At 43.1% G+C, this 26138-nt stretch overlaps 1 protein-coding gene across 1 annotated transcript; it reads right to left on the minus strand.

The window, feature by feature from the left end:
- Window positions 1–733: 733 nt before the first annotated feature.
- On the minus strand, window positions 734–25780 carry COIL (coilin). The gene is made up of 7 exons (XM_055399048.2): window positions 25506–25780; window positions 9030–10137; window positions 8834–8920; window positions 8303–8350; window positions 5144–5213; window positions 2119–2207; window positions 734–899 (listed from the first exon to the last, which is right to left on the minus strand). Exons 1-7 carry the CDS (start codon window positions 25748–25750, stop codon window positions 834–836), a joined length of 1713 nt encoding a protein of 570 aa, XP_055255023.2. The 5' UTR covers window positions 25751–25780; the 3' UTR covers window positions 734–833.
- Window positions 25781–26138: the final 358 nt, after the last annotated feature.

The raw sequence follows: 26138 nt of genomic DNA on the forward strand, positions 1-26138 counted from the left end.
CAATTTTCACAGTATATATTTCAGCCTTTTTAGCTTTGTGTTGAATAATAACAGAAAAGGAAGTTTCTGTTCAAGACCCTCACTCCAGCACAGCACACTCAGCCAGGCGCCCGGGATCGAGTGGCTGGGCGGGTCACCCTGGCCTGAGCTCACAGTGAATCCTCCCACTCCAGTAGAGCCCCAGTTCTTCTCCAGGCACACAGACTTATTTTCACGGCTCTCCACAGGCCCTGAGAATCCTTCATCTTAAAGTTGAGAAAAGTGTGAAAGGATTCCTTAACTCACTGCCTGTAACAAACCCAGCAACTGGTTACCTCCTGACAATCACAAGCATAAAATACTTGAAATGTGTAAGATGTTCCATGTTGAATGGAACAACTTAAATTTTAAAAAATTAAGCCAAGTAACATGCTTTCACGTTTAAAAACGTTACTTAATAAAACTTACTGAGACAAGATATACAGCACTTTCTTGTATTTGGTATTACAAACTCCTATTGACGATAGCTACTTGATGGTTGAAAAAATAAAAAAGAGAAAAAACCATACATATTGTTTTATAAACGATGCCTGAAGGAATGTTATGTTGTAAATTCTGTTACTAAGATTAAGCCTGGGGAAAAAAATATCTACAAAAGCAACACCCATGTTCTTTCAAATGATGAGGTAGATTTTCTCCTATGCAGCAAACAGAAGAGAACCGAAAATGCACACAACTGACAAATCTTCTTTAAAAAAAAAAAAAAAAAAACAGTTCAGGTTATAGTCACTTTCACAAATATGACATTTATAAACCACGAGGTGGAGAGGTCATACTCGGGGAAGCTCCACACTTTATGTGTTACTCGGAGATTCGATAATCAGTCTTGGATCAATTAACTCTCTCCAAAGAACGGTTATCTGAGGAAGAACAGAAAATATTCAGTTTTAGAGACGTCATTTTGAGGTCATATGAATTTTAGTCAGTTAAAAACTTCAATTTCCATTTGTGAAGAATGCTTGAGGACTGGAGGTAATTTGAGTTCCAGAAATTCAGTTCAACTAGGGTAGAAGGTCTTGTTTACCACAGCTAAATTTTATATTAAACATATTTCATCTTTCTTTGATTTAGAGCATGGGCTGGGGCTGGGTGGTACCAGCTGGTTACCAAGGGGTCAGAAGGATTTGCCCAACCAGTCTCTAGGGACAGGCAGTCTGCAGACCTCTTGGGAGGCAGATACGGTCCAGAGGGTTATCACTAGACTGCTGACGCCCTTTCATGCAGCTCTATAGTTCTTTTCCTGTGCTGCCTAAAAACAGAGGAGTGCATTTTACCAAGAGAAAGCAAAGCTAATGGAGGCCATCTGGATGAATAATGAGAGCCATCTAGTGTCCAAAAATGTAATTACAGGCCCTACTTCAGGTCTCAGTTTAATAAGGCCTCCAAGAGGAAAGCCTCCAACATTTAATTTTCCAGTGTAGTTTCCAAGAATACATTTCAACAAAAAAGTGGGGCTTCATATATTGCAAATAAAAAAGTACAGGATACGGGGCCAAATCCACAGACCCTAAAAATGTGCTTTTGGAGTAAATCCCTGAGTGTCATCCATCCTAAAGACAAAACAAAGCATACAGTCTGGTTAGGGTTTCCACAAGTTTACATTTCAGATAAAACGTGACTTTGCAATACTAAAACTTCAGAATAATATCATAACATTTCAAATATAAACACCTTAAGAAGCGGTTTCTTAAATATAAATTCTATTCACTTCAGTGCTGCCATACTCTAATGAGGCAGCCATTCCAGCATCTCTGGAAGTCTGGTTGCCAACAAAGCTCTAAACCATTTACTTCCTAAAATGGCAATTTAGGACTTAAACAAAATCAGAAGACAGATTCATCATTGTGTGTCATTCTTCAAAATTATCTGCACTGTTCTAAGTCAGAATCATGGTAACTCTTGGGAGGTAGTAGTGACTGTAAGAAGACATGGTGGAGACTTCTGGAGACTCCCCAAAGCCAGGATCCTGTCTGATTTTATACAGGCAGTGCAGGAAGCTGCAGTGTCACCTTCCAGACCACCAGCAGCCAGTCAAGCAAATGGACGACCAAGCAATCCCAAGAAGAGAAACACGCCTACCCTCTTCTCCTGCGTCACAGCGTACTCCACTACCTCAGCTCCATTTTCATTGTGATAAACCAAATCAAATTTCCCAGGTTCTTTCATGGCTGAAACCAGATGGTAGGAAGGAGAGACAATGAGTCATTTCCCAGTAGTGAAACAGTTCCTCTACAGGGAATTCATATCGTTAGAAAAAACCCCACAAACAAACTGTGCACTGACGCGGCGGCTGGGCACGCACGGGAAAGCACGGAGCGCTCGGTGACAGGAGGCGCTTTGAAAACGCTCTGTCGACGGACAGGAGCTTCTCAGGTGCTCACCAGTGACAGTCCTCCCTCCACAGAGAAGAAATGAGCTTGACACGCCATCACTAGTGATTCCAGAGAAAAGTGTGCCACCACAAGATAATCCCCCACCCCAGAACTGGCTTGTTTCAACAAGAGGAGGGAAGGCGAATTCTGCAAACTTCTTATACCGTGCTATGTCCGCAGAAATTATACACGCTTCCTTGGTAACACAGCAGTCCTCATTTTACATGGCAGGGTGGGGCTATAAAAATGACCACACAGGCTGAAATCGTGCAAAACAATCTTAATCAATGGGGAAACTTATGACTGTCTCATGATCTTTAAAATTTGTCAAAACATTCACACCTTCACTGTATAGGGAGATGAAAACACAGTAACACTGCTATTAATGTAGGACAGTGACCTAATTTAAAACAGAAAAAGTGAGAATTAGAGACTGTTCTGTGTCCACACATATCCAGGGTGGTTTGAACAGTGCTCGCCCGCTCACCATCTAACCACAGCACAGAGAGAGGATCTTTTCCATGCCTGGCACAGCTGTCACACTCCTTTGTTTGAGTCCACTTTGAGCAAGTTATCCTTTGAGTTGTGAATGTTATGACATAGATCTGAGAGTTTCTTTTTCACAGTTTTGTTCAGTTTTTTTGCTGATGTAATTTCTAGGACATCCTTATTCCTTTCATCATGACCACTTTCCTCACTGATGTCAAGACGTTCACAGAAAGCTCAATGTCAGCATTTCCACAGTGAGCTGTTTCTTCTATGATTTCATTTAAATTCAATTTGGATGTTACCTTTAGCATTATCACTTTCTGTTTCTCTGTCATACTTTCATTTTTGTTGGCCAAGTCCCTATTTCAATCATCCACTTTTGTAAAGTGACATGTGGGTTTATCACTGAGGCCAGGAGGCACCACAACTACACACTTTGCTCTGGTGTGGGACATGAGTAACAGATGCACAGTGACCAGCCACCAAAACACTTGGAAAGAAGCAAGGTGACTAGTCACTGATCACCATGGGCACCTGTCATTGTGTAATGATCTGTGGGCTGGAGAGCTGGTAATACTTCACACGATTACTCACAGCTAACAGCGGCTTCCCTGGTGGTCCAGTGGCTAAGACTCCACACTCGCAATGCAGGGAGCCCGGGTTTGATCCCTGGTCAGGGAACTAGATCCCACACGTGACAGCTGAAGATCCTGCAACTTAGATCTACAACTAAGACCTCGTGCAGTCAAATAAATAAATAAATATTTTTAAAAAGAACAGTTAATATACCAATGTCACTGGAGACTGGTTTTATTTAACAAAATCATGGTAACTGAAATTCATGTATATTAGAATGATGCAAAGTAAGGACTACCTGTATTTCTGCTACAAAACAGATCAAATGTTTTTTGATGCTCCCAAAAAGAAAAGTTCCAATTGGAACTGACAAGAAGTCACCTGACAAGAAGTGATCAGGCTGAGTCCACAGAATTTGACCACGGACAAACCTCTGTCCAACGAGCTGAAAAATCAGTTTAAGGTTTTTTGTTTGTTTGTGTTTTTTCTGGGTGCCCTCACAGCTTGCAGAATCTTAGTTCCCCAACCAGGAATTGAACCTGAGCCCCAGCAGAGAAAGCATCAGATCCTAACCACTAGACCACCAGGGAATCCCCTGGAAAATCTTTTTGAATGATTCCTATGTACTAGAGTCTTGATTCTTTTACTATCTTATTTAAACATGAACAGAAAATAATTAATTCCTTACAGTCTGCTAAAGAAAAAGGGATCACCTCTAATCTCTGGCCAGGGACCCCTGCAAACACAACCAAAGTTAAGCCATACACAATAAAAGCCCTGTTATTCCAGGGTTTCAGAACCAAAAATGGGTGGGGTGATTCAGGGATAAAGCAGGGAACCATTTAAAATAATGCATGAGAGTGTGGCTACACTTATATTTCAGACATTTAATCTTGATTTAACACAGAGAAGTATGTTCACTTGCCAGCCTTTTCAAACAGAGCTAGTAGGTCTTCTGAGTCCGCTGACGGGAGCTGTCTTTCTTTTATAAACTTTATCCCTAATGCATATATGCAATCTCCAGTTTTTAAGTTTTGAGGGGTTTTGTTTGGTCTTGTATTCTGGCCATGTCACTCAGCATGGAGGATCTTAGTTCTCCCACCAGGGATCAAACCCATACCCTCCGCATTGGGAGCATGGAGTCTTAACCACCGGACCACCAGAAAAAGTCCCGAGGTTTTTTGTTTCTGTTTTTTAAGTGGATGCAAGAATATAAAACTAGCAACACAATTTAAGTGCAGAATCTTCTCAGATTTTTATCAAATTCCTCCCAAACTCTTATAGCTAACCCATCACATGTAATTCAAAAGCAAAATTTTCAGCAACGATCCTGAGTCAGCATTCAATTTAGGTTTCATAGACATAATTTTTTTTGCCATCAATTTTCATTAATTGATGTAATTTTATGAAATTACATAGCTACAATAAGAAGAACAATGTGCCTAACAGTTTGGGGAACAAACCCAACAACTCTCAGCAGACACGCAACCCCACTAGTGGAAGCGCGGCGTGGCCCACCCCCAGGGCCTCTGCGCTGACGGAGGCAGCAGAGAGCACCGTAACCATGGCGGCCAAGGAAGACAGCGGCTCCTGTGCACAGAAGCTATTCAGAAACCAGTGCAGACATGAAGAGCCTACGTTTTCAAATATTTTTCTAGAAGACTCACCAGGTAAGGATGAAAGAATTTCTATGTCTACTTGCTGGGTCTCCGGGTTGTGGCTTAATATTCTTCCTTCCTTTCAAAAATAAAAGTCCAAGTCAAAAACCAACATGTGAAATATGATGTACTAAAACCACTTAAAACTAGTTAAGATGGTGTTTATATTAATTTATTTCAACAAAAATCTTTTTAAATAAGTCAGTATGTATTTGAAATATAACTCGTATAGCAGGCCACATTTCTCTGGTCTAAATTATCCCCAGAGCAGGCACTACACAGCTAGGAACAGCCCTAGAGCCCACAGCCTCTAGTTATCCAAACTAGCCTGCCCTGAGCCGTCTCCCTGACCTGCCCTCCAACCTGAGGAGACGCGGATGGAAGCTACTCACTCCTGCCCCTGCCTCCCGGCCACAGCCAGGTGCTGGCACCTAGAGTCCTGCCTGGCGTGGCATTCTCCTTTCTCTTGGGAAATGTAAATAATAAATTCCTCTCTTCAGTAGCACTGACTCTGCTGTGTTATCAATCACCTCTATAAATTAAAATCCCATGGATACATATTAGACAGGGTTGGGGAGTTGGGGAGACTTCTTTCTTTGAAGATAGCTTTGACTTTTAAAAACAAGCTTAATGAATAAAGCTAATGATCTAGCTGGATAACAGCATTTGACATCAAAACAAAAAAGTAACACTGATTTTCACTCTTGAAATGGTTTGGAAAGCAACTTCAAAAAAGTCCTAAAAATACTGGAAACAAAGTAGCAAACAGCTTTCCGAAATAATAACTATAATGACCAACATCTATTTAATATGCATTTAAAAAATCTATATCTAGAATCAATGATTGATACAGGTTGTGGGACATATAAATTCCATGTTTATTTCCATTTCCTCATATACTGCAGAATTAATCATCTGTAGGGGTCGCTAAGGGTCGGACACGACTGAGCAACTTCACTTTCACTTTTCACTTTCACACATAGGAGAAGGAAATGGCAACCCACTCCAGTGTTCTTGCCTGGAGAATCCCAGGGAGGGGGGAGCCTGGTGGGCTTCCGTCTATGGGGTCACACAGAGTTGGACACGACTGAAGTGACTTAGCAGCAGCAGTAGGGTGAAAAAACATCCTGGTCTGCCCAAGACAGGTCCATTTATGTTTCCTTTCAGTATAAATTATCAATACAATAGTAATCCTTTTCATTTGCAAGTGTTCTGATGTAGATGATAAGTTATGTGGTCACCTATATTAAGGGACTAAGATGAAAAGATGGAAATACACCAATTACCCAGAACTAACCAACCAAATCCCTTTGTGAACTGATTCTTCTTCTAGCCTGCTTTTGAACAAAGATTCTTACCAAAATTTTAAAAGACTTCCAAGGTATCAATTCAGATTGATTCACTGTTGTACCTTATCTATATTACTATGTTAACATATCAATTATTTCCTTTAAAAATGGACTTACATTCTGAACCTCACATCAAAAGAAGAAAGTATGCATTTTAACAAGATTTTAACAAAATTTTGACTGGGTAACAAAGGGAAGAAAACATGTAATTCTATAATCCCTGAGTCACTTTTGCTGAACTGTGATGAAGTTCATATGCCAGTATGAAGTCCCACACAAATATTAAATGAGGAAACTGGAAATTCCAAGGATAATATTTGTGAATTACCTGTGGTTAACTGGTAAGGCAAAAGAAACCATATTAGATCATAGTAACCAATAGGAATGCCAGGCCAGATGAAGCAAAGGCTGGAATCAAGATTGCCAGGAGAAATATCAATAACCTCATATACGCAGAAGACACCATCCTTATGGCAGAAAGTAAAGAGGAACTAAAGAGCCTCTTGATGAAAGTGAAAGAGGAGAGTGAAAAAGTTGGCTTAAACTCAGCATTCAGAAAACGTAGATCATGGCCTCCGGTCTCATCACTTCATGGCAAATAGATGGGGAAACAATGGCCAACAGATGGGGAAACAATGGAAACAGTGACAGAGTTTGTTTTCTTGGGCTCCAAAATCACTGCAGATGGTGACTGCAGCCATGAAATTAAAAGACGCCTGCTCCTTGGAAGAAAAGCTATGACCAACCTAGACAGCATATTAAAAAGCAGAGACATTACTTTGCCAGCAAAGGTCCGTCTGTTCAAAGCTGTGTTTTTTCCAGTAGTCACATATGGATGTGAGAGTTAGACTATAAAGAAAGCTGAGCATCGAAGAACTGATGCTTTTGAACTGTGCTGTTCAAGAAGACTCTTGAGAGTCCCTTGGACTGCAAGATCAAACCAGTCCATCCTAAAGGAAATCAGTCCTGAATATTTATTGGAAGGACCGATGCTGAAGCTGAAACTCCAATACTTTGGCCACCTGATGCGAACACCTGACTCATTGGAAGAGACCCTGATACTGGGAAAGACTGAAGGCAGGAGAAGGGGACAAGAGAGGATGAGATGGTTGGATGGCATCACCGATTCAAGGGACATGAGTTTGAGCAAGCTCCAGGAGTTGATGATGGAAGCCTGGCATGCTGCAGTCCATGGGATTGTAGAGTTGGACATGACTCAGCGATTGAACTGACTGAACCAATAGGAATTCATAAATATATGAAATAGATTCCCATGCCAAAAATAATCAAATTTTCTGGCTGAGTCTGTGCATGTGTGCTCACCCGGCAGGCTCCACTGTCCACGGGATTCTCCAGGCAAGAATATTGGAGTGGATTTCCATTTCCTACTCCAGGGGATCTTCCCGACCCGGGGACTGAACCCATATCACCTGCGTCTCCTGCACTGGCAGATAGATTCTTAACCACTGAGCCATCTGGGAAGCCCTTTCTGACTAAGAGCTATTTTATTTTCTTTCAAAGATGAAGACACGGGGGATGGATACTCAAATAACTTTGTGTATCTGAGCTGATAAGAAAAAACTGAGTAAAAAAAAAAAATTGTCATTCTCATTCTATATTCCTCATAGGTATTAGGAAAAGTAACACTGGGAGACTTTAAAGTGATATTATTAAAAAGTTTACATTTTGATAATATTTTTATTTTCTACTTTACAGCATTGTTTACTCCATAAAAATCTATGTTATCTGCAGTTAGCAGTATTAAACATGACTTCTTTAATGTATTGACCTTTGATTATTTGTAAATAAAGACCCTTACCTTGTAGTCAGAGACATCAGGAGAATAATCGGATGTTAGTTCCAAAAGCTAAAAAAGAAGAAAAAACTCACAAATACAGATACCCCGTGTTTCCTTTTCCTTACTCCTGAGAAAACAAAACATGCCATGTTTGGGTGCTTACACCACCACTCAGGAAGCCCTACCAAGAGCCTTTAGCAAAACAGGGGTTCAAGTAGGAAAGGTTCTTTGGGGGGTTTGGGGAGGTTTGGAGGTGACATGTAGAGTCTTTTTTTACTGAGCACTTGCTATGTCCCAGACATCAAGCTGAGCCATTTTTATTCACTCAGAAAATAATTACTGGGCACCTACTACATGTTTGGCAAGAGAACATGAAAGATATGATCCAGGAAGAGTTTTTATATATGTTAGTCTAATAATTCATTAAATTTTATTCACATAAATTATATTAACTTATAAATACAAATGTAACCTAATGTGCTAATGAATAAGTTTATTGGGAAGAGGAATAAACTGTTTTGTTGTTAAGTGTTGTTTTTTTAAAATATATACCTTAAATGCAATCTTTTCTCCAACTTGAGGGGCAGCTGCTAACAGTGGTAAGAGACTGTAGTCCTTCTTGTGTGTCTCTATGGGATTCTGAAAAACAGTGTTAGTCATGAGATTTTGTTACTGGTGAGAAAATGTGAACCCCGACATCAACTCCACACAAGGAAAGGGGAAGACATAAGCTCACAGTAATACTTACCTGGATGATGGTGGATGAGTTTGTCACCATTTCATTCAACTGCTGTTGCTTCTGATAGCCGGCGTTTCTATTTAAAACATAGGGAACAGCATGCCCTCGGCCTCGACCTCTCCCCCGCGTACCCCGCCCCCTTGCTCCCTTCCAGGAAAGAAGGTCCTCTCCTCTACCCCAACCTCTTCCCAAACTGGCAGGCAGAGTCACGTTGGGAGGAGGACAGAGGACTGTTTGGGTCCGACTGCCACTGTTTGGGTCTGACTGCTTCCATCCAGCAGCGTTTGGAACCTGTGATGATGGCCCTGGACAATTTCTTCCTACAAAGAGGCCTACAGTCTTTAATAACTCTGCAGTACACTCAGGGGTGCTTTTTGGCCTCACGCATTGATCGTCTGACTCTGAACTAGAGTCTGAACTAGAAGATGATGTTCTGGAAGTCTTGCCCTTGACAGGGGCAGAGGCAAAACCAGTTTTTGGAGCCACTCTGTTTGCAGCTGTGGTTTTCACAGAGGATCCGTCCTTTGACACGTCAGTCGAGATTTTCTCTGAGGCATGTCTGACCTCCAAGGTGACGTTGCTGAGACCATCACTGGTTGATTCGTGGTAGGACTCAGACTCCGAGGAGGACTCAGGACTGTCTTTTGTATGGATGGCCATGCCACCTTTCCTGTTGGCTTTCACAAGGCTGTTTCTAGCAGGAGGAGCTTTAGGGCTGCACTTCTGGATGGTCCACTCTTTCACCGACTGTGCTTGAGAAGACCTGGGTGTCTTGGCATGCTTTTTATACTCACGCTTCTCCTTTTTCTTTGGCACCTTTTTTTCAGTCTCTCCATCATCAGCCTCCACGGCGTCACACGTGGCTTTGTTTTTCCTCTTGTTTTTTTTACTCACACTCTGGTCTGTGGCAGCTTTCGGTTCTAAATCCAAGGTCTTCTCACTGTTATTGTTCTCATGCCTCTTCCAATGCTTCTTTGAATTTCTGTAATCTAGTTCAGTTTCTTCACCGTCCAACTTAAATGCCCGCTTCTTTGCTTTTCTAGGTAATAAACGAGTACTATCCCCATTACTAACTGTTACAGGACTCTCAGCAATTCCTCTCTCTTCTAATTTAACTCTGTTAAAAGAACAAGAGAGAAAGCTTTAGTAATTCATAAGCATATCTCCAGGACATAGTTATACCCTAACATGACTACATTAGGCAATGAAAAAAAGGTCAAATCACTTCAAGATAAAAGACTCTTTTTAACAAAATGATCTATGGTATCACTTATGGTCAACTTTCAAATAACTAGTTTGATCATCTACTGCTTCCTAAAATTAGATTTTCTTTCATCTAAACACCATCGTGAAGTAGGTTTCACTTTAAAACTGATCACAAAATTACCGTTCATACAAGTAATTGCCCAGGATCCACAGCCAGTAAGTCACAGAAATGTAACTCAAGCTTGTTTGTCTAATTCCAAAGTGCACAACCTTTCCACTATGTTATGTGCCTACCCTGAATGGTGATAATGCTGATTACCCAATTTGTTTTTAGTTGTAAGCTATTTTTTAAAAATCAGATTTCATTTTTATTTTGTTTGAATTTAGGAAAACACTGAACATGTTTTAAACTGTTCATTATAAAATCCTATAACATTTGGTGATTATTAATTTCATGTGTCAACCTGGCTTCTGATAGCTCAGTTGGTAAAGAATCTGCCTGCAATGCAGGAGACCCTGGTTCAATTCCTGGGTCAGGAAGATCCCCTAGAGAAGGGAGAGGCTACCCACCCCAGTATTCCTGGGTTTCCCTCTTGGTTCAGCTGGTAAAGAATCCGCCTGCAGTGTGGGAGAACTGGGTTCAATCCCTGGGTTGGAAAGATCCGCTGGAGAAGGGAATGGCTACCCACTCCAGTATTCTGGTCTAGAGAATTATATAAACTATGTATAGTCCATGGGGTTGCAAAGAGTCCAACATGACTGAGTGACTTTCACTTTCAATCTGACTAGGCCCTGGGGTACCCAGATATTTGGTTAAACATTGTTCTGGGTATGTCTGTGGGGGTGTTTCAGAATGAGATTAACATCTGAATTTGTACACTAAATAGACTGACTGCCTTTATGAGCTGGAGAAGGAAATGGCAACCCACTCCAGTGTTCTTGCCTGGAGAATCCCAGGGACGGAGGCTGGTGGGCTGCTATCGATGGAGTCGCACAGTCAGACACGACTGAAGCGACTTAGCAGCAGCAGCAACAGCAGCCTTTGTGAGCATGCGTGTGTGCTAGGTCGCTGCAGTCGTGTCCAACTCTTCATGACCCTATGGACTATAGCCCACCAGGCTGCTATGTCCATGGGATTCTCCAAGCAAGAATACTGGAATGGGTTGCTGTGCCCTCCTCCAGGGGAATCTTCCCAACCCAGGGATTGAATTCCCATCTCTTAGTCTCCTGCATTGGGAGGTGGATTCTTCACCACTAGTGCCACTGGGAACCCCACCTTTGTAAGCAAATGGTCCCAATATGAATGGGATTCAGAATAAAAGGCTGAGCAAGAGGGAATTCCCACCCCCTCCCTATCTTTGAGCTGGGACATCAGAAGAACTTCTCCTCGTTTAGACTAGGAATCAGACTGAAATATACCATCAGCTCTCCTGGTTCTCAGGCCTTGCACTTGGGCTGGAAGTTTATCATCAGCTTTCCCAGGTCTCCAGATTGCCAACTGCAGATCTTGGGACTTCTCAGTCTCCATAATCTCATGAGCCAAGTCCTTACTGAAAGCCTCACTTCTACATCTATAGCGATAGCCATGTCTGTGTCATCTGGTATTGTCTCTGATTCTCTGGGAAGCTCTGATGCGCAGTCCATCCAACAGCACTTTCCTGTGGTAAAGGGATCCTGCCCCTTCATGGACTGGCGACAGTTGACTCTAACACACACAGCCAGAGAGACAGAAACCTGAGTGAGCGCCACCAATGCAAGCACACAGTGGGTGTTTAAAAACACCTGCCAAACCAAACATCATCCTTTCAGTATATTCACATCCAGCTGCACCTTTCATCAAGTACTTTTAGTGACCAGGGAACAATGCAGACAATCATATTTGAAAATAAAGTACAACCAGTGAGTAATAAAACAATTATAAGCATTCTTTAAATTTTTGAAACTACAAAATCACTGCAGATACTGATTGCAGCCATGAAATTAAAAGACACCTTCTCCTTGGAAGGAAAGTTATGACCAACCTTGATAGTATATTAAAAAGCAGAGACATTACTTTGCCAACCAAGGTCCGTCTAGTCAAGGCAATGGTTTTTCCCATGGTCATGTATGGATGTGAGAGTTGGACTGTGAAGAAAGCTGATCGCCGAAGAATTGATGCTTTTGAACTGTGGTGTTGGAGAAGACTCTTGAGAGTCCCTTATACTGCAAGGAGATCCAACCAGTCCATTCTAAAGGAGATCAATCCTGGATGTTCATTGGAGGGACTGATGCTAAAGCTGAAACTGCAATACTTTGGCCACCTCATGCGACGAGTTGACTCACTGGAAAAGACTCTGGTGCTAGGAAAGGTTGGGGGCGGGAGGAGAAGGGGACGACGGAGAATGAGATGGCTGGATGGCATCACCGACTCTGTGGACATGAGTTTGAGTGAACTCCGGGAATTGGTGATGGACAGGGAGGCCTGGCGTGCTGTGATTCATGGGGTCGCAGAGAGTCGGACACGACTGAGCGACTGAACTGAACTGAACTGAACATTAATACTATGGATTTATCTCAATGTGGCAGTTGAAAAAAACCCTCAGTTATTCTTCAGAATACACAAACATACAGACGCATACACATAAAGAGAAAATAAAAGCTGACACCAGAAGGAGGACACAGAGAGAAATGAAACTCTGAAATAGCAGGGACTTACATGATAAAGACTCATTACCCGCTGTCCTCCGCTGTGGATGCTGGCACTGAGCAGCAAGGAATTAATCCTTAAAATGGCAAAAACTAGCCTGGCATACTGTGAATCTAAGAACTACTGAGGAACTTGCAGGATGTGGAACTTTCCATGACACCTTTGATCAATTTGTTTTCACTTGTAGCAATGCAATGATTCAGGTTTCAATTCTGAGATGATGATTAGTACCAAACTTTTTATCACACTTTGAAAATAGATGCAGGAAATCCACGCACCTATGGACACCTTCTCTTTGACAAAGGAAACAAAAAAATATCATGAAGAAAAGACAATCTCTTCAATAAGTGGTGCTGGGAAAAGTGGTCAACTACATGTAAAAGAATGAAACGAGACACTTTCTAACACCATACACAAAAATAAACTCAAAATGGATTAAGGACCTAAACATAAGACCAGAAACTATAAAACTCTTACAGGAAAACACAGGCAGAACACTCTATGACATAAATCACAGCAAGATCCTATATGACCCACCTTCCGGAGTAATGGAAAGAAAAACAAAAATAAACACATGGGACCCAAGTGAACTTAAAAGCTTTTGCACAACGAAGGAAACTAAAAACAAGGTGAAAAGACGGACCTCAGAGTGGAAGAAAATAAAAGCAAATGAAACAATTAATCTCCAAAATATACACGCAGCTCATGCAGCTCAATACCAGAAAAACAAACAACCCAATCAAAAAGTGGGCAAAAGACCTAAACAGACATCCCTCCAAAGAAGCCACACAGATGGCTAATAAACACATGAAAAGATGCTCAACATAGCTCACTATTAGAGAAATGCAAATCAAAACTATAATGAGATATCACCTCACACTGGTCAGAATGGCCATCATCAAAAAATCTACAAACAATAAATGCTGGAGAGGGTGTGGAGAAGAGAGAAACCTCTTGAACTGTTGGTGGGAATATAAACTGATACAGCCACTATGGAAGATGGTATGGAGAGTCCTTTAAAAACCAGGAATAAAACCACCATATGACCCAGCAATCCCATCACTAGGCATATACCCTGAGGAAACCAAAACTGAAAAAGACACATGTATCCCGATATTCACTGGAGCACTATTTACAACAGCTAGGACATGGAAGCAACCTAGATGTTCATCTACATACACACAATGGAATATTATTCAGCCACAGAAAGGAACGCATTTGAGTCAGTTCTAAAGAGGTGGATGAACTAGAGCCTATTATACAGTGAAGTAAGTCAGAAAGAGAAAAACAAATATATATTAACGCGAATATACGGAACCTGGAAAGATGGTACTGGTGAACCTATCTGCAGGGCAGCAATGGAGACACAGATACAGAGAACAGACTTGTGGATGCGTGGGGTGGGGGAAGGAGGAGAGGGTAGGAGGAATGGAGAGAGTAACATGGAAACATACACACTACCGTACATAAAACAGCCAGCCAGTGGGAATTTGCTGTATGACAGGGAACTCAAACTGGGGCTCTGTGACAACCTAGAGGGGTGAGATGGGAGAGTGAGGTGGGAAGGGGGTTCAAGAGGGAGGGGACATAGGTGTACCTATTGTTGATTCATGTTGATGTTTGGCAGAAACCAACACAATAGTGTAAAGCAATCATCCTTCAATTTAAAGTAAATAAATGTAACAGTAAAAAAAAAAAAAAGAAGTCCTAAATAAATCATTCCAATATATGAATCTGAACTGAATTGTTAGGAGAAGCACACTGATTGAAACCGCCCTCCCTGGCCAGGCACCATAGTAACCATTTGCATGAGTTGTTTAGGACAGGAGGTCCTGGTAAGGAACAGGGAACTAATAAGCCTCCACCAACCAGAAGAGTTTGGGAAAGGTCAAAAGGAGACAGACACCACCTGTCCGCCCACCTCCCTTCTCTCTGGCATCCATCTTGGCTGAACAAGGCTGCACCACCAGGAAGGACTCTGAGTCAGGATGACTGGCTAAGGACAACCCGGAAAGTAATCCCGTCACCATAAAACTGCAAGCCATGAGACAAGAGCTGTTCTCCTGGGTTCCCTTACCCTACTGCTCTCCACCCAGGTGCCCTTTCCCAATAAAATCTCTTGCTTTGTCAGCACATGTGTCTCCTCGGACAATTCATTTCTGAGTGTTAGACAAGAGCCCAGTTTCGGGCCCTGGAAGGGGTTCCCCTTCCTGCAACAAATGGCGACTCTGGTGGGACTCTTCTCCGCTGAGACTGACATCCTGACCACTCGGGGTACTCAGGGGCCAGCTTGCCTGCCAATGGACCAGACCCAGTGGCCACAACTGGGACCCTTTTGTCCCTGGTCTCCTCCTGATGCGGACAACTGGCCAGAGTGCCCCAACCGGTAAGGAACAAGAGACTTTATTGACCTCTCTCCCTTTCCCTCTCTCTTTCCTCTCCTTAACCTTTCTGATCCTTCCCCGTTTTTCTAGTCCCTCGGTCCTGGACGCAGGAATCTGGTCAAAGGGCCTCAGCCTGAGCTGAGGATTGGAGACTGCTCGCCTCCTCTTGGCAGAGAACTCCAATTCTGGTTCTGTTCTGGTCTGATTTCTGGTAGGGGTGAGTTCCAGTCCTCCCTTCTCTGGAGGCCCAGGGTAAAGTCCCGTAACACCCGGGTGTCTGCAGGGGCAGGAGACATCTGTAAGGCCGCCCCTTTCACCCCCTCTCCCACCTCCTCCCCCTTCTTCTTTCACCCTGGCTTCCTTTCCTCCCTTTGAAATCTTTGAAGACCTGAGATATTTTCCTTTACTCTGTTAGTACTTGGATCTGAAGTTCTGTATCTCTGTAAGAGGTTTTCTGAGAGACTGTATTCTTGTATTTAAGGGAGTGTCTGATGAGGACTGCCAGGTTTATATGTGTGTTTTAACTCTGTGTTCTGTGTTGTGATTTTTGATGGCCATTTTGCTTTGTCTGGCCACCATTTGGTTTAGACCTGCACCATTTTGTTAGAACTTGACTTTCTTTCCCTTTGCCTTGAGACCAGGACTCTCTGGAACACTTATATAGGCCATCTCTAACTCCTGAGACTGAGGGAAAAGGGGAAAAAGACTAAAATTTTTATTTATTCCAACTTTTTTATAAATTAGTAAATTTTATATTGTAATATCTAATTCATGACTAAACTTAGAAAATGAAGCTAGATCTTGCACTGTGTCTGTCTAAATATGTCTTGGTATGTCTTTGTCTCTGGGTAATATTTTTGAGGTTAATATGTAAATGAGCTCTATTTAATTGGCTTAAAGAAAGGTTCAGTTCAGTTCACTCAGTTGTGTCCGACTCTCCGCGACCCCATGAATCACAGCACGCCAGGCCTCCCTGTCCATCACCAACTCCCAGAGTTCACTCAAATTCATGTCCATCGAGTCGGTGATGCCATCCAGCCATCTCATTGTCTGTTGTCCCCTTCTCCTGCTGCCCCCAATCCCTCCCAGCATCAGAGTCTTTTCCAGTGAGTCAACTCTTCGCATGAGGTGGCCAAAGTTTTGGAGTTTCAGCTTTAGCATCAGTCCTTCCAATGAACACCAGGACTGATCTTTAGAATGGACTGGCTGGATCTCCTTGCAGTCCAAGGGACTCTCAAGAGTCTTCTCCAACACCACAGTTCAAAAGCATCATTCTTCGGCGATCAGCTTTCTTCACAGTCCAACTCTCAATACATGACCACGGGAAAAACCACAGCCTTGACTAGATGGACCTCTGTTGGCAAAGTAATGTCTCTGCTTTTTAATATGCTATCTGCTGCTGCTGCTGCTGCTAAGTCACTTCAGTCGTGTCCGACTCTGTGTGACCCCATAGACGGAAGCCCAACAGGCTCCCCCGTCTCTGGGATTCTCCAGGCAAGAACACTGGAGTGGGTTGCCATTTCCTTCTCCAATGTGTGAAAGTGAAAAGTGAAAGTGAGGTCAGTCAGTCACGTCTGACCCTTAGCGACCCCACAGACTGCAGCCGACCAGGCTGCTCCATCCATGGGATTTTCTAGGCAAGAGTACTGGAGTGGCTTGCCATTGCCTTCTCCGAATATGCTATCTAGGTTGGTCATAACTTTCCTTCCAAGGAATAAGCGTCTTTTAATTTCATGGCTGCAATCAGCATCCACAGTGATTTTGGAGCCCCAAAAAATAAAAGTCTGACACTGTTTCCACTAAATTCCAGGTTCGTGTGAACTGGTAAATATTCAGTATTAAATACCTTATATTCATGTTTGTTTGTTGACCTATCTAATATAGACATGTCTTAGAGAAGTTAATATTAAATAGAACATTTTCATTGTACCTTGGTTTAATATAAGTTAAATGTTATCATATCTGTTACAAGTTTGTCAACAAGAACATCACCTCGGGGGAAGAAACTTCTAAAAAAAAAAGTAAATGAGATATGAGCTTTTAGATAAGCTCTATTATGAATAATTATTCTTTAGAAATATCTGTCTAAAACAGTCTTTCCAGATGGGTGTAACCTGAATTTTTAAGGGTTGTGCTAAAGGAAGTGTTGCAAGTCTATTGAATAGTTAGGGCATTTACAAATAAAATAAGATTTTGAAACATTTACTACTAAACGCTAATTTCCTTTTACAGAGAAAAAAAGAGATTTTGGACTATAAATGAATAATGTTTGGTGCCACCCTAAAATGTTCTAAGCAAGGGTTTTAGAAATTATCACTGGTGTTTATGCTCACCAATCTATAAAATGCTAATATAAAAGTTCTTGGTTGCTTAAGGAAAGTAGGAAGTGTGTTTTCAGGTTTAAAAAAAAAAAAAGGTATGAAAAAATACTAAAAAGAGTTATGCATGATCAGAATTTTCTAAAATGTGATTACAATTAGTTAGATAAATGGATTTTGTTAGGAATGACACAGCATAAGAAAACTGGTTAGAGCTAACTAGGTCCAAGATGGCAGAGCTGACTTTCACTAGACTTTCACACCTGTTGTGACCTATCAACAATCTAAACAATATACTCATCAACATTGACTAAATCTGACCAAATGCTCTAAACCTTTTTAATTGATCTTTCAATAAAACTTCCTAAATCGAATTCTTTTGATCTCTAGCTAACTTTGGGGTGCTTCAGAGGATCCCTGAAACATCCCCAAAAGAGATATTAAACAGTTTATTTGGCTGGTTAAATTACATGAAAAATACTATCAAATGAGTAATAAATCTGCTCATGTTATAATGTATGGTAAAATTACTAATACAGATAGCCTAGAAATTATATGGAGTTCTTAACATTTTGATATGTACTGGTATTCTAATGGAAAACCTGATGACTTCACAAAAGTTAACAAAAGAACCGAATGAACCAGCAAATATGCTTATAACTTTTATGGTTTCTATCCGAAAAATTATGGGTTTGATTCTTATGTTTTCCAGGAGTAGGGAAAACCTTCCTCTCAAATTAATTATGACAATACTTTGGTAAAATTATACGTTATAAACAAAACAATTATATTTTCTCTCTATCTGACTCCTCCAGAAATTGGAAACTCTTAGGTTTCCAGTAAGTTTATCAAATGAGCTAGGAAGGTTATCTCACTAACACGTACAAAAATCTCAAGAAATTTTTGAGACCTTAAAAAGGGAAGAATTCACTTAAGATTTGTTAGGCAAAATCTGTAATAAGCATTTGGTGTGTTTCCCAGCCCAGTTTTGTTTTAAAAGTTCAGTCTGAGACTCTATAAATGTTTCAGCAAAATAAAAAGTCTATGATCAATTATGGTTATATAAATCATCTGACTAAAATTAGTGGAAACAGACCTATTTTGCAAACAAACTAGCCTTAATTTGCTTATATTTGATAAAAATGAGGGTAATTTTAGGGGGAAAAAGATATTTCAATAAATGTTAAATCCCAGTTTGTTAATGGAGGTCTGCATGTAGTAAGACTCATTTCTTGGAGAGTTCTTTGCTGTTATGTGATATTAACGTTCCTCTCGACCACCACCCCTGACCACAGACGTGTGCTAGCTCCTCTCGGCCGCTGCCCCTGACCTCGGACGTGGGATAGCTCGTCTCAGCCGTCACCCCTGACCTAGGACATGGGGTATCTCGTCTCAGCCGCCTCCCCAACCTCGGACGTGGGGTAGATGGAGTAACAGGCAAATTTGGCCTTGGTATATGGAATGAAGTAGGGCATAGGCTAATAGAGTTTTGCCAAGAGAACACACTGGTCAGAGTGAACACCCTCTTCCAACAAAACAAGAGAAGACTCTACAAATGGACATCACCAGATGGTCAACACCGAAATCAGACTGATTATATTCTTTGCAGCCAAAGATGGAGAAGCTCTATACAGTCAGCAAAAGCAAGACCGGGGAGCTGACTGTGGCTCAGATCATAAACTCCTTATTGCCAAATTTAGACTTAAAGAACAGAAATGGTATGGACCTAACAGAAGCAGAAGATATTAAGAAGAGGTGGCAAGAATACACAGAAGAACTGTACAAAAAAGATCTTCACGACAAAGATAATCACGATGGCGTGATCACTCATCTGGAGCCAGACATCTTGGAATGTGAAGTCAAGTGGGTCTTAGAAAGCATCACGACGGACAAAGCTAGTGGAGGTGATGGAATTCCAATTGAGCTATTTCAAACCCTGAAAGATGATGCTGTGAAAGTGCTGCATTCAATATGCCAGCAAATTTGGAAAACTCAGCAGTGGCCACAGGACTGGAAAAGGTCAGTCTTCATTCCAATCCCAAAGAAAGGGAATGCCAAAGAATGCTCAAACTACAGCACAATTGCACTCATCTCACACGCGAGTAAAGTCATGCTCAAAATTCTCCAAGCCAGGCTTCAGCAATATGTGAACCACGAACTTCCAGATGTTCAAACTGGTTTTAGAAAAGGCAGAGGAACCAGAGATCAAATTGCCAAAATCCGCTGGATCACGGAGAAAGCAAGAGAGTTCCAGAAAAACATCTATTTCTGCTTTATTGAATATGCCAAAGCCTTTGACTGTGTGGATCACAATAAACTGTGGAAAATTCTGAAAGAGATGGGAATACCAGACCACCTGACCTGCCTCTTGAGAAACCTGTATGCAGGTCAGGAAGCAACAGTTAGAACTGGACATGGAACAACAGACTGGTTCCAAATAGGAAAAGGAGTACGTCAAGGTTGTATATTGTCACCCTGCTTCTTTAACTTATATGCAGAGTACATCATGAGGAACACTGGGCTGGAAGAAGCACAAGCTGGAATCAAGATTGCTGGGAGAAATATCAATAACCTCAGATATGCAGATGACACCACCCCATGTGGCAGAAAGTGAAGAGGAACTAAAAAGCCTCTTGATGAAAGTGAAAGAGGAGAGTGAAAAAGTTGGCTTAAAGCTCAGAAAACAAAGATCATGGCATGTGGTCCCATCACTTCATGGGAAATAGATGGGAAACAGCGTCAGACTTTATTTTTGGGGGCTCCATAATCACTGCAGATGCTGATTGCAGCCATGAAATTAAAGACGCTTACTCCTTGGAAGGAAAGTTATGACCAATCTAGATAGCATATTTAAAAGCAAAGACATTACTTTGCCAACAAAGGTCCGTCTAGTCAAGGCTATGGATTTTCCCGTGGTCATGTATGGATGTGAGAGTTGGACTGTGAAGAAAGATGAGCGCCGAAGAATGATGCTTTTGAACTGTGGTGTTGGAGAAGACTCTTGAGAGTCCCTTGGACTGCAAGGAGATCCAACCAGTCCATCCTAAAGGAGGTAAGTCCTAGGTGTTCATTGGAAGGACTGATGTTGAAGCTGAAACTCCAATACTTTGGCACCTCAGGCGAAGAGTTGATTCATTGGAAAAGACCCTAATGCTGGGAAGGATTGGGGGCAGAAGGGGACGACAGAGGATGAGATGGCTGGATGGCATCACCAACTCAATGGACATGGGGTTGGGTAGACTCTGGGATTGGTGATGGACAGGGAGGCCTGGTGTGCTGCGATTCATGGGGTCGCAAAGAGTCGGACACGACTGAGCGACTGAACTGAAATGAAGGGACTGTCTCCAACCTGGATCAAAGGACTTTTTTATCAGGTACTCTTAACTAGCTCATGCACAATGAAACTGAAGGGAAATTAACTCTTAGATTAATTTCCACTTCCAAATGCCTCTACACTGGATTGGTCTATAGAGAAGACAGCTAACCTGATCTCACCTTAAAATGATGCTCAGAGGAGAAACTACACTACACCAGGTGAGAAGACGACGACATCAGAGGTGAACAGCTTGCCCAAGATGCTGGACCTGATTCGTATGATCATTTATAATGTTTTCTTGACTTCTTAGACCTTTGCATATAAATCAAATGCTTTTCTATCATAGGATTGATCCTATGCTAGGTTTAGAAATCAATTGTTGGGTTTGTGGCCAACAATTGTTACCTGTGTCTAGTTCTGGGTTACCTTGGTAAATTTCTCTACTACAAGACTCTAACTGGTTGGCACTGAGAAAATTTACTTTAAAAAAAAATTATAGTCATATTCAGGTCCCTGTGATATTACTAGATGTGAATCCCCTCACCGGGCCAATTAATAATGCCTGCTCTGACTCTGGCCATAAATTTGAGCTTTCTTCTATTACTCAAGCTCAATCAGAGTAACAAGCAAAGTTTCAGCAAAGGAGGAAAAAATCTCCCACAATTATGGGATGTTTATATAGGTAACACCAGGCTATGGTAATTTAGGTTTAAAGTCTCCTCGGTGTTGGAAACAATTAAATCATACTAAGGATAATCGGGCTTCCCTGGTGGCTCAGAGGTTAAAGCGTCTGCCTCCAATGCGGGAAACCCAGGTTCGATCCCTGGGTCGGGAAGATCCCCTGGAGAAGGAAACGGTAACCCACTCCAGTATTCTTGCCTGGAGAATCCCATGGACAGAGAAGCCTGGTAGGCTACAGTCCACGGGGTCGCATAGAGTCGGACTCAACTGAGCGATGGAACGGAACGGAAGGATAATCAGTCTAGTAACACTAGAAAACTGGGCTATGTGCCTTATAGATGGTGGTGCCAATATATAATTTCCCTGGAAGATAAAGATTCTACAGAGCAGACTAAGTCAGATGACCTGAGATATACTGGGCTACATCTAATGGAAGCTCTTAAGTCTTCCTTGTGACTTTACTAATACTGCTGGCTATGTTATTGGTATTTCACCTGTTTTAGAAAATTTCCTTTCTTACACTGCCAAATGTATGTCTGAGGCCTCTAATAGAATAATATATAGTCCCATATGAGATCAATGATGGTAACAGTGTAACTCTAGATATGGGAAGAAGCGAACAAGAGGGAATATTTTCCTGGACCAAGAGGCTAGTAGGACAGGTGGTCCAGAGAATTCTGGATACTGTTTTATGGCCTAGTCCAGTAACAGCACATTGAGTGACCTGTTGACAAAATCTTTGCCAAACCTGAGAATGGACATTCTCAGCACCATGGGATAAAATGGTCATGAAATGCCCTGCTCAAAATCATGGTCAAGTTTATGAGCAAAAAGGGGCTCTGCCAACTGAAAATTGACACTTGCCATCTACATCTACAAAGATTAAATCATAGCCACTGCAACCACTGACTTTTAACGGCCCTGAAGGGAGTTCAGGGTGAAAATCAGGAATGACGCACTCTGTGCTCTGGGAAAAACTGGCAGAACAGGCCTTCAGATAGTTAGATCTTTTCAAGAGAAGATTTTACGAGTCCCAATTCTTGCATCTTCTCATACCTAGAAAAACACTGACGTCATTAACGGTGACATCTGCTTTGGCTATTAAGGAAAATTTTACAATTAAAAGTCAAAATAGAGTAGTTATGGTTCAGACATCCTGGGAAATAACTAGGTGATACTATGGGTGTAATTTCAGATTAGACGTCGTATTGCTAAACACTTGAGCTTTCTGAGTCGTGTCAGGCTTAGATGCCACCATTCTCAAAACACTGTCTGCTGGAAATTAGTAGCTGCAACCTTACTTTTTATAAAACTAGGCAACTGGCTACCTGGCTACAAGTCTCCCTAAAGTGCCAGGTCCAGACTGGGTTTCAGGCCTATCCTTCTAAAAAGAAGTGAGATTTGTCTATTAAAATTCAAGTTATCCCTCCTCCACCTACTTCTAATTGGGTCTGTTACAACAAAATGGCAGACCAAGGGATTGAGATGTTAATCATACAAAGCTCAGATCTAGGACTTGGAACTCAGGAATACTTCCAATTCAGTGTCTATTTTCCAAGCTGAGGCAGTCCTATGCCCCATTTTGACAGGAAGTTATCACAGTCATAGTTGCCCAGTTCCCTAAATTAAAACTGAGTAGGACTCTGGGGGGCTCTGGAATACAGATCTGTTCTGTGTTCTCCATTTTTTGTCTGTAGAATATAGGCTTCATTCAGCCTCCCTGAACTTCCCTGAGTTTCAAAGAGTGGGTTCAAACAATTGCTAAACAGGGAAGGGAGGGGATACAGACACAGAGGAGAAACAATTAAATGGTGGTACAACCTTGATACAGGGTACTGGTTCCTACACAAAGAAATATGCATAACAATGTCTTTGCATTCTTCTAGAGAACTGGCTTCTCTGGTGGCTCAGACGGTAAAAAGCGTCTTCCTACAATGTGGGAGACCGGGATTCGATCCCTGTGTGGGGAAGACCTCTGGAGAAGGAGATGGCAACCCACTTCAGTATTCTTGCCTGGAAAGACAGAGGAGCCTGATAGGCTACAGTCCATGGGGTCGTGAAGAGTTGGACACGACTGAGCAACTTCACTTTACTTCACAGAACTGGAGCCCCCACCCAGGTGGAGGATGGTAACTTCAGACTAGAGACAAGATTCCTGGAGCACAGCTCTGTTGCTTCACCACCAACCAATCAAAAAAAAAAAGTCACAAACCCTGCAGCCCTCACCCCAAATGTTGCCTCTTGTTTCTGGGGACCAGTGATGACCATCCTATTAGGTCTTCTGTTTGGCCTCTATTTCATCTCTGAGAGGAGCCAACAGTTTCAAACTAAAGTGCTGTTATTACAAGGGTGAATGCTGGTTTCAGTCAAGGCAAAAAAAGTACCTTGACTTAGATCAGGTAGAGAGAGACGTCTGCTCTCCTAGGCAGGCCTACACCCATGCACAGGAGGAATAAGTTACAGAAGGAAGAGTCCTCCACACCAATCCCCAAGAAGTATCTTGAGTATGAAGGCTCTCAGGGGCGAGCGGTTAGGGGATGCACACTGACTGAAACCGCCCACCCTGGCCAGGCAACATAGTAACTATTTGCATGAGTTGTTAGCACAGGAGGTCCTGGTAAGGAACAGGGAACTAATAAGCCTCCACCAACTAATAAGCCTCCACCAACCAGAAGAGTTTGGAGAAGGCAATGGCAAGCCACTCCAGTACTCTTGCCTAGAAAATCCCATGGATGGAGGAGCCTGGTAGGCTGCAGTCCGTGGGGTCGCTAAGGGTCGGACACGACTGAGCAACTTCACTTTCACTTTTCACTTTCACACATTGGAGAAGGAAATGACAACCTACTCCAGTGTTCTTGCCTGGAGAATCCCAGGGACGGGGAGCCTTGTCGGCTTCCGTCTGTGGGGTCACACAGAGTCGGACACGACTGATGTGACTTAGCAGCAGCAGCAGCAGCAACCAGAAGAGTTTGGGAAAGGTCAAAAGGAGACACCACCTGTCCGCCCACCTCCCAAAATCTTTCGCTCTGGCATCCATCTTGGCTGAACAAGGCTGCACCACCAGGAAGGACTCTGAGTCAGAATGATTGGCTAAAGAACCCGGAAACCAATCCCATCACCATAAAACCCGAGACAGCAAGCCATGAGACAGAGCAGTTCTCCTGGGTTCCCTTACCCTACTGGTCTCTACCGGGTGTCCTTTCCCAATAAAATCTCTTGCGTTGTCAGCACGTGTGTCTCCTCGGACAAGTCATTTCCTAGTGTTAGACAAGAGCCCAGTTTCGGGCCCTGGAAGGGGGGAATCCCCTTCCTACAACAAAACGACTGTCTCACCATTTTACTGAGACATATGAGCCACACGTGAGCAATTTACACAACTGCTCCTTGACACTCATCTCAGTGTCATTTTTTTTTTAATTTCCAAAAGCATATTTAAAACTGGTTTCCCAATTCAAAAGGTCACAAACAGCTATTTAACTGAACCCAAATGAGACAGAGAACTAGGCCCGCCAGGCGGTATGGCAGGAGCTGCGAGACAGGAGAAACCGCACCTGGTGAAGGAGACACGCCTGTTGGTGTGTGCGTGTGCCCGCGAGAAGCCAGGGCAAGGCCGGGTCTGAGGCAGGCCCGCGCCGCGCGCACCTAACAACGGTGCCCGGCTGAGCAAGCGCTCGGCAAGTCGAGGCTGGAAGGGACGCGGGCCCTGCCCAGACAGCAAGCCGGGGCTTTCCCACGTCCGGGCCCCCACGCCTGACTAGAGCGGCCGGAGGCCCCCGGGTTCACAGAGGAGCCCTCCGCCAGCCCCCGCCGGCCGGGCCTCAGCCCCGCGGCGTCCGGAGCCGGCGGCGCCCCGGCGTGCGCAGGCGCGCGCCCGGCCCCGCCCCGCCCGCGCACCTGAGGCAGTCGTTGTCTCGTACCAGGCGCGCGCTCTCGGCGGGGGGCAAGAGCGCCCCCTCCAAGTAGAGGCCCAGGAGGGCCCCGGAACTGAAGCCGAAGCGCTGGCGGATCAGACTGATGAGGTCCGTGACGACTCGGCATCCGTTCAGGTCGATGAGAAGCCAGAAAGACGTGCAGTGCGGGGCGCCGGGCGGCGGGTAATCGAATTGAAGCCGTAGCCTAACCGTCTCGGAGGCTGCCATCTTGCTCGATGCGCAACGGAAGCCGAGAGACTCGCCCGGGCGACCGAGAGGCGTGCTCGGGGCCCGCCCCCGGGAGCCTATGAACGTGTGCCCCCTACTGGTGGGAGTGGCTGCGACGGAACTCTGTGAAGGGCAGCGCGGGGCGGAGGGAATTGCATTCGGTTCCGGACAGGACGGCGGAAGAGGATAAGAGATAGGCCTTTATTCCTTTCCTCCTGAGCACTAGGTAGGGTCGGAATTTAGTCAACTCTCTAAACAAACACTGCTCAGCAGTGCTCTTTTTCTAAGATGTTTGCTCATGTACGTAAAATACTATCTGTTCTGGATTGAGTTATTATTTCTAGTGGGACGTGATTGTTCAAAATAGCATGAAACACCACATATTTTG

Source organism: Moschus berezovskii, chromosome 20 (genome assembly GCF_049115385.1).
Source record: "Moschus berezovskii isolate FMDL1 chromosome 20, NW_MosBer_1.0, whole genome shotgun sequence".
NCBI lineage: Eukaryota > Metazoa > Chordata > Mammalia > Artiodactyla > Moschidae > Moschus > Moschus berezovskii.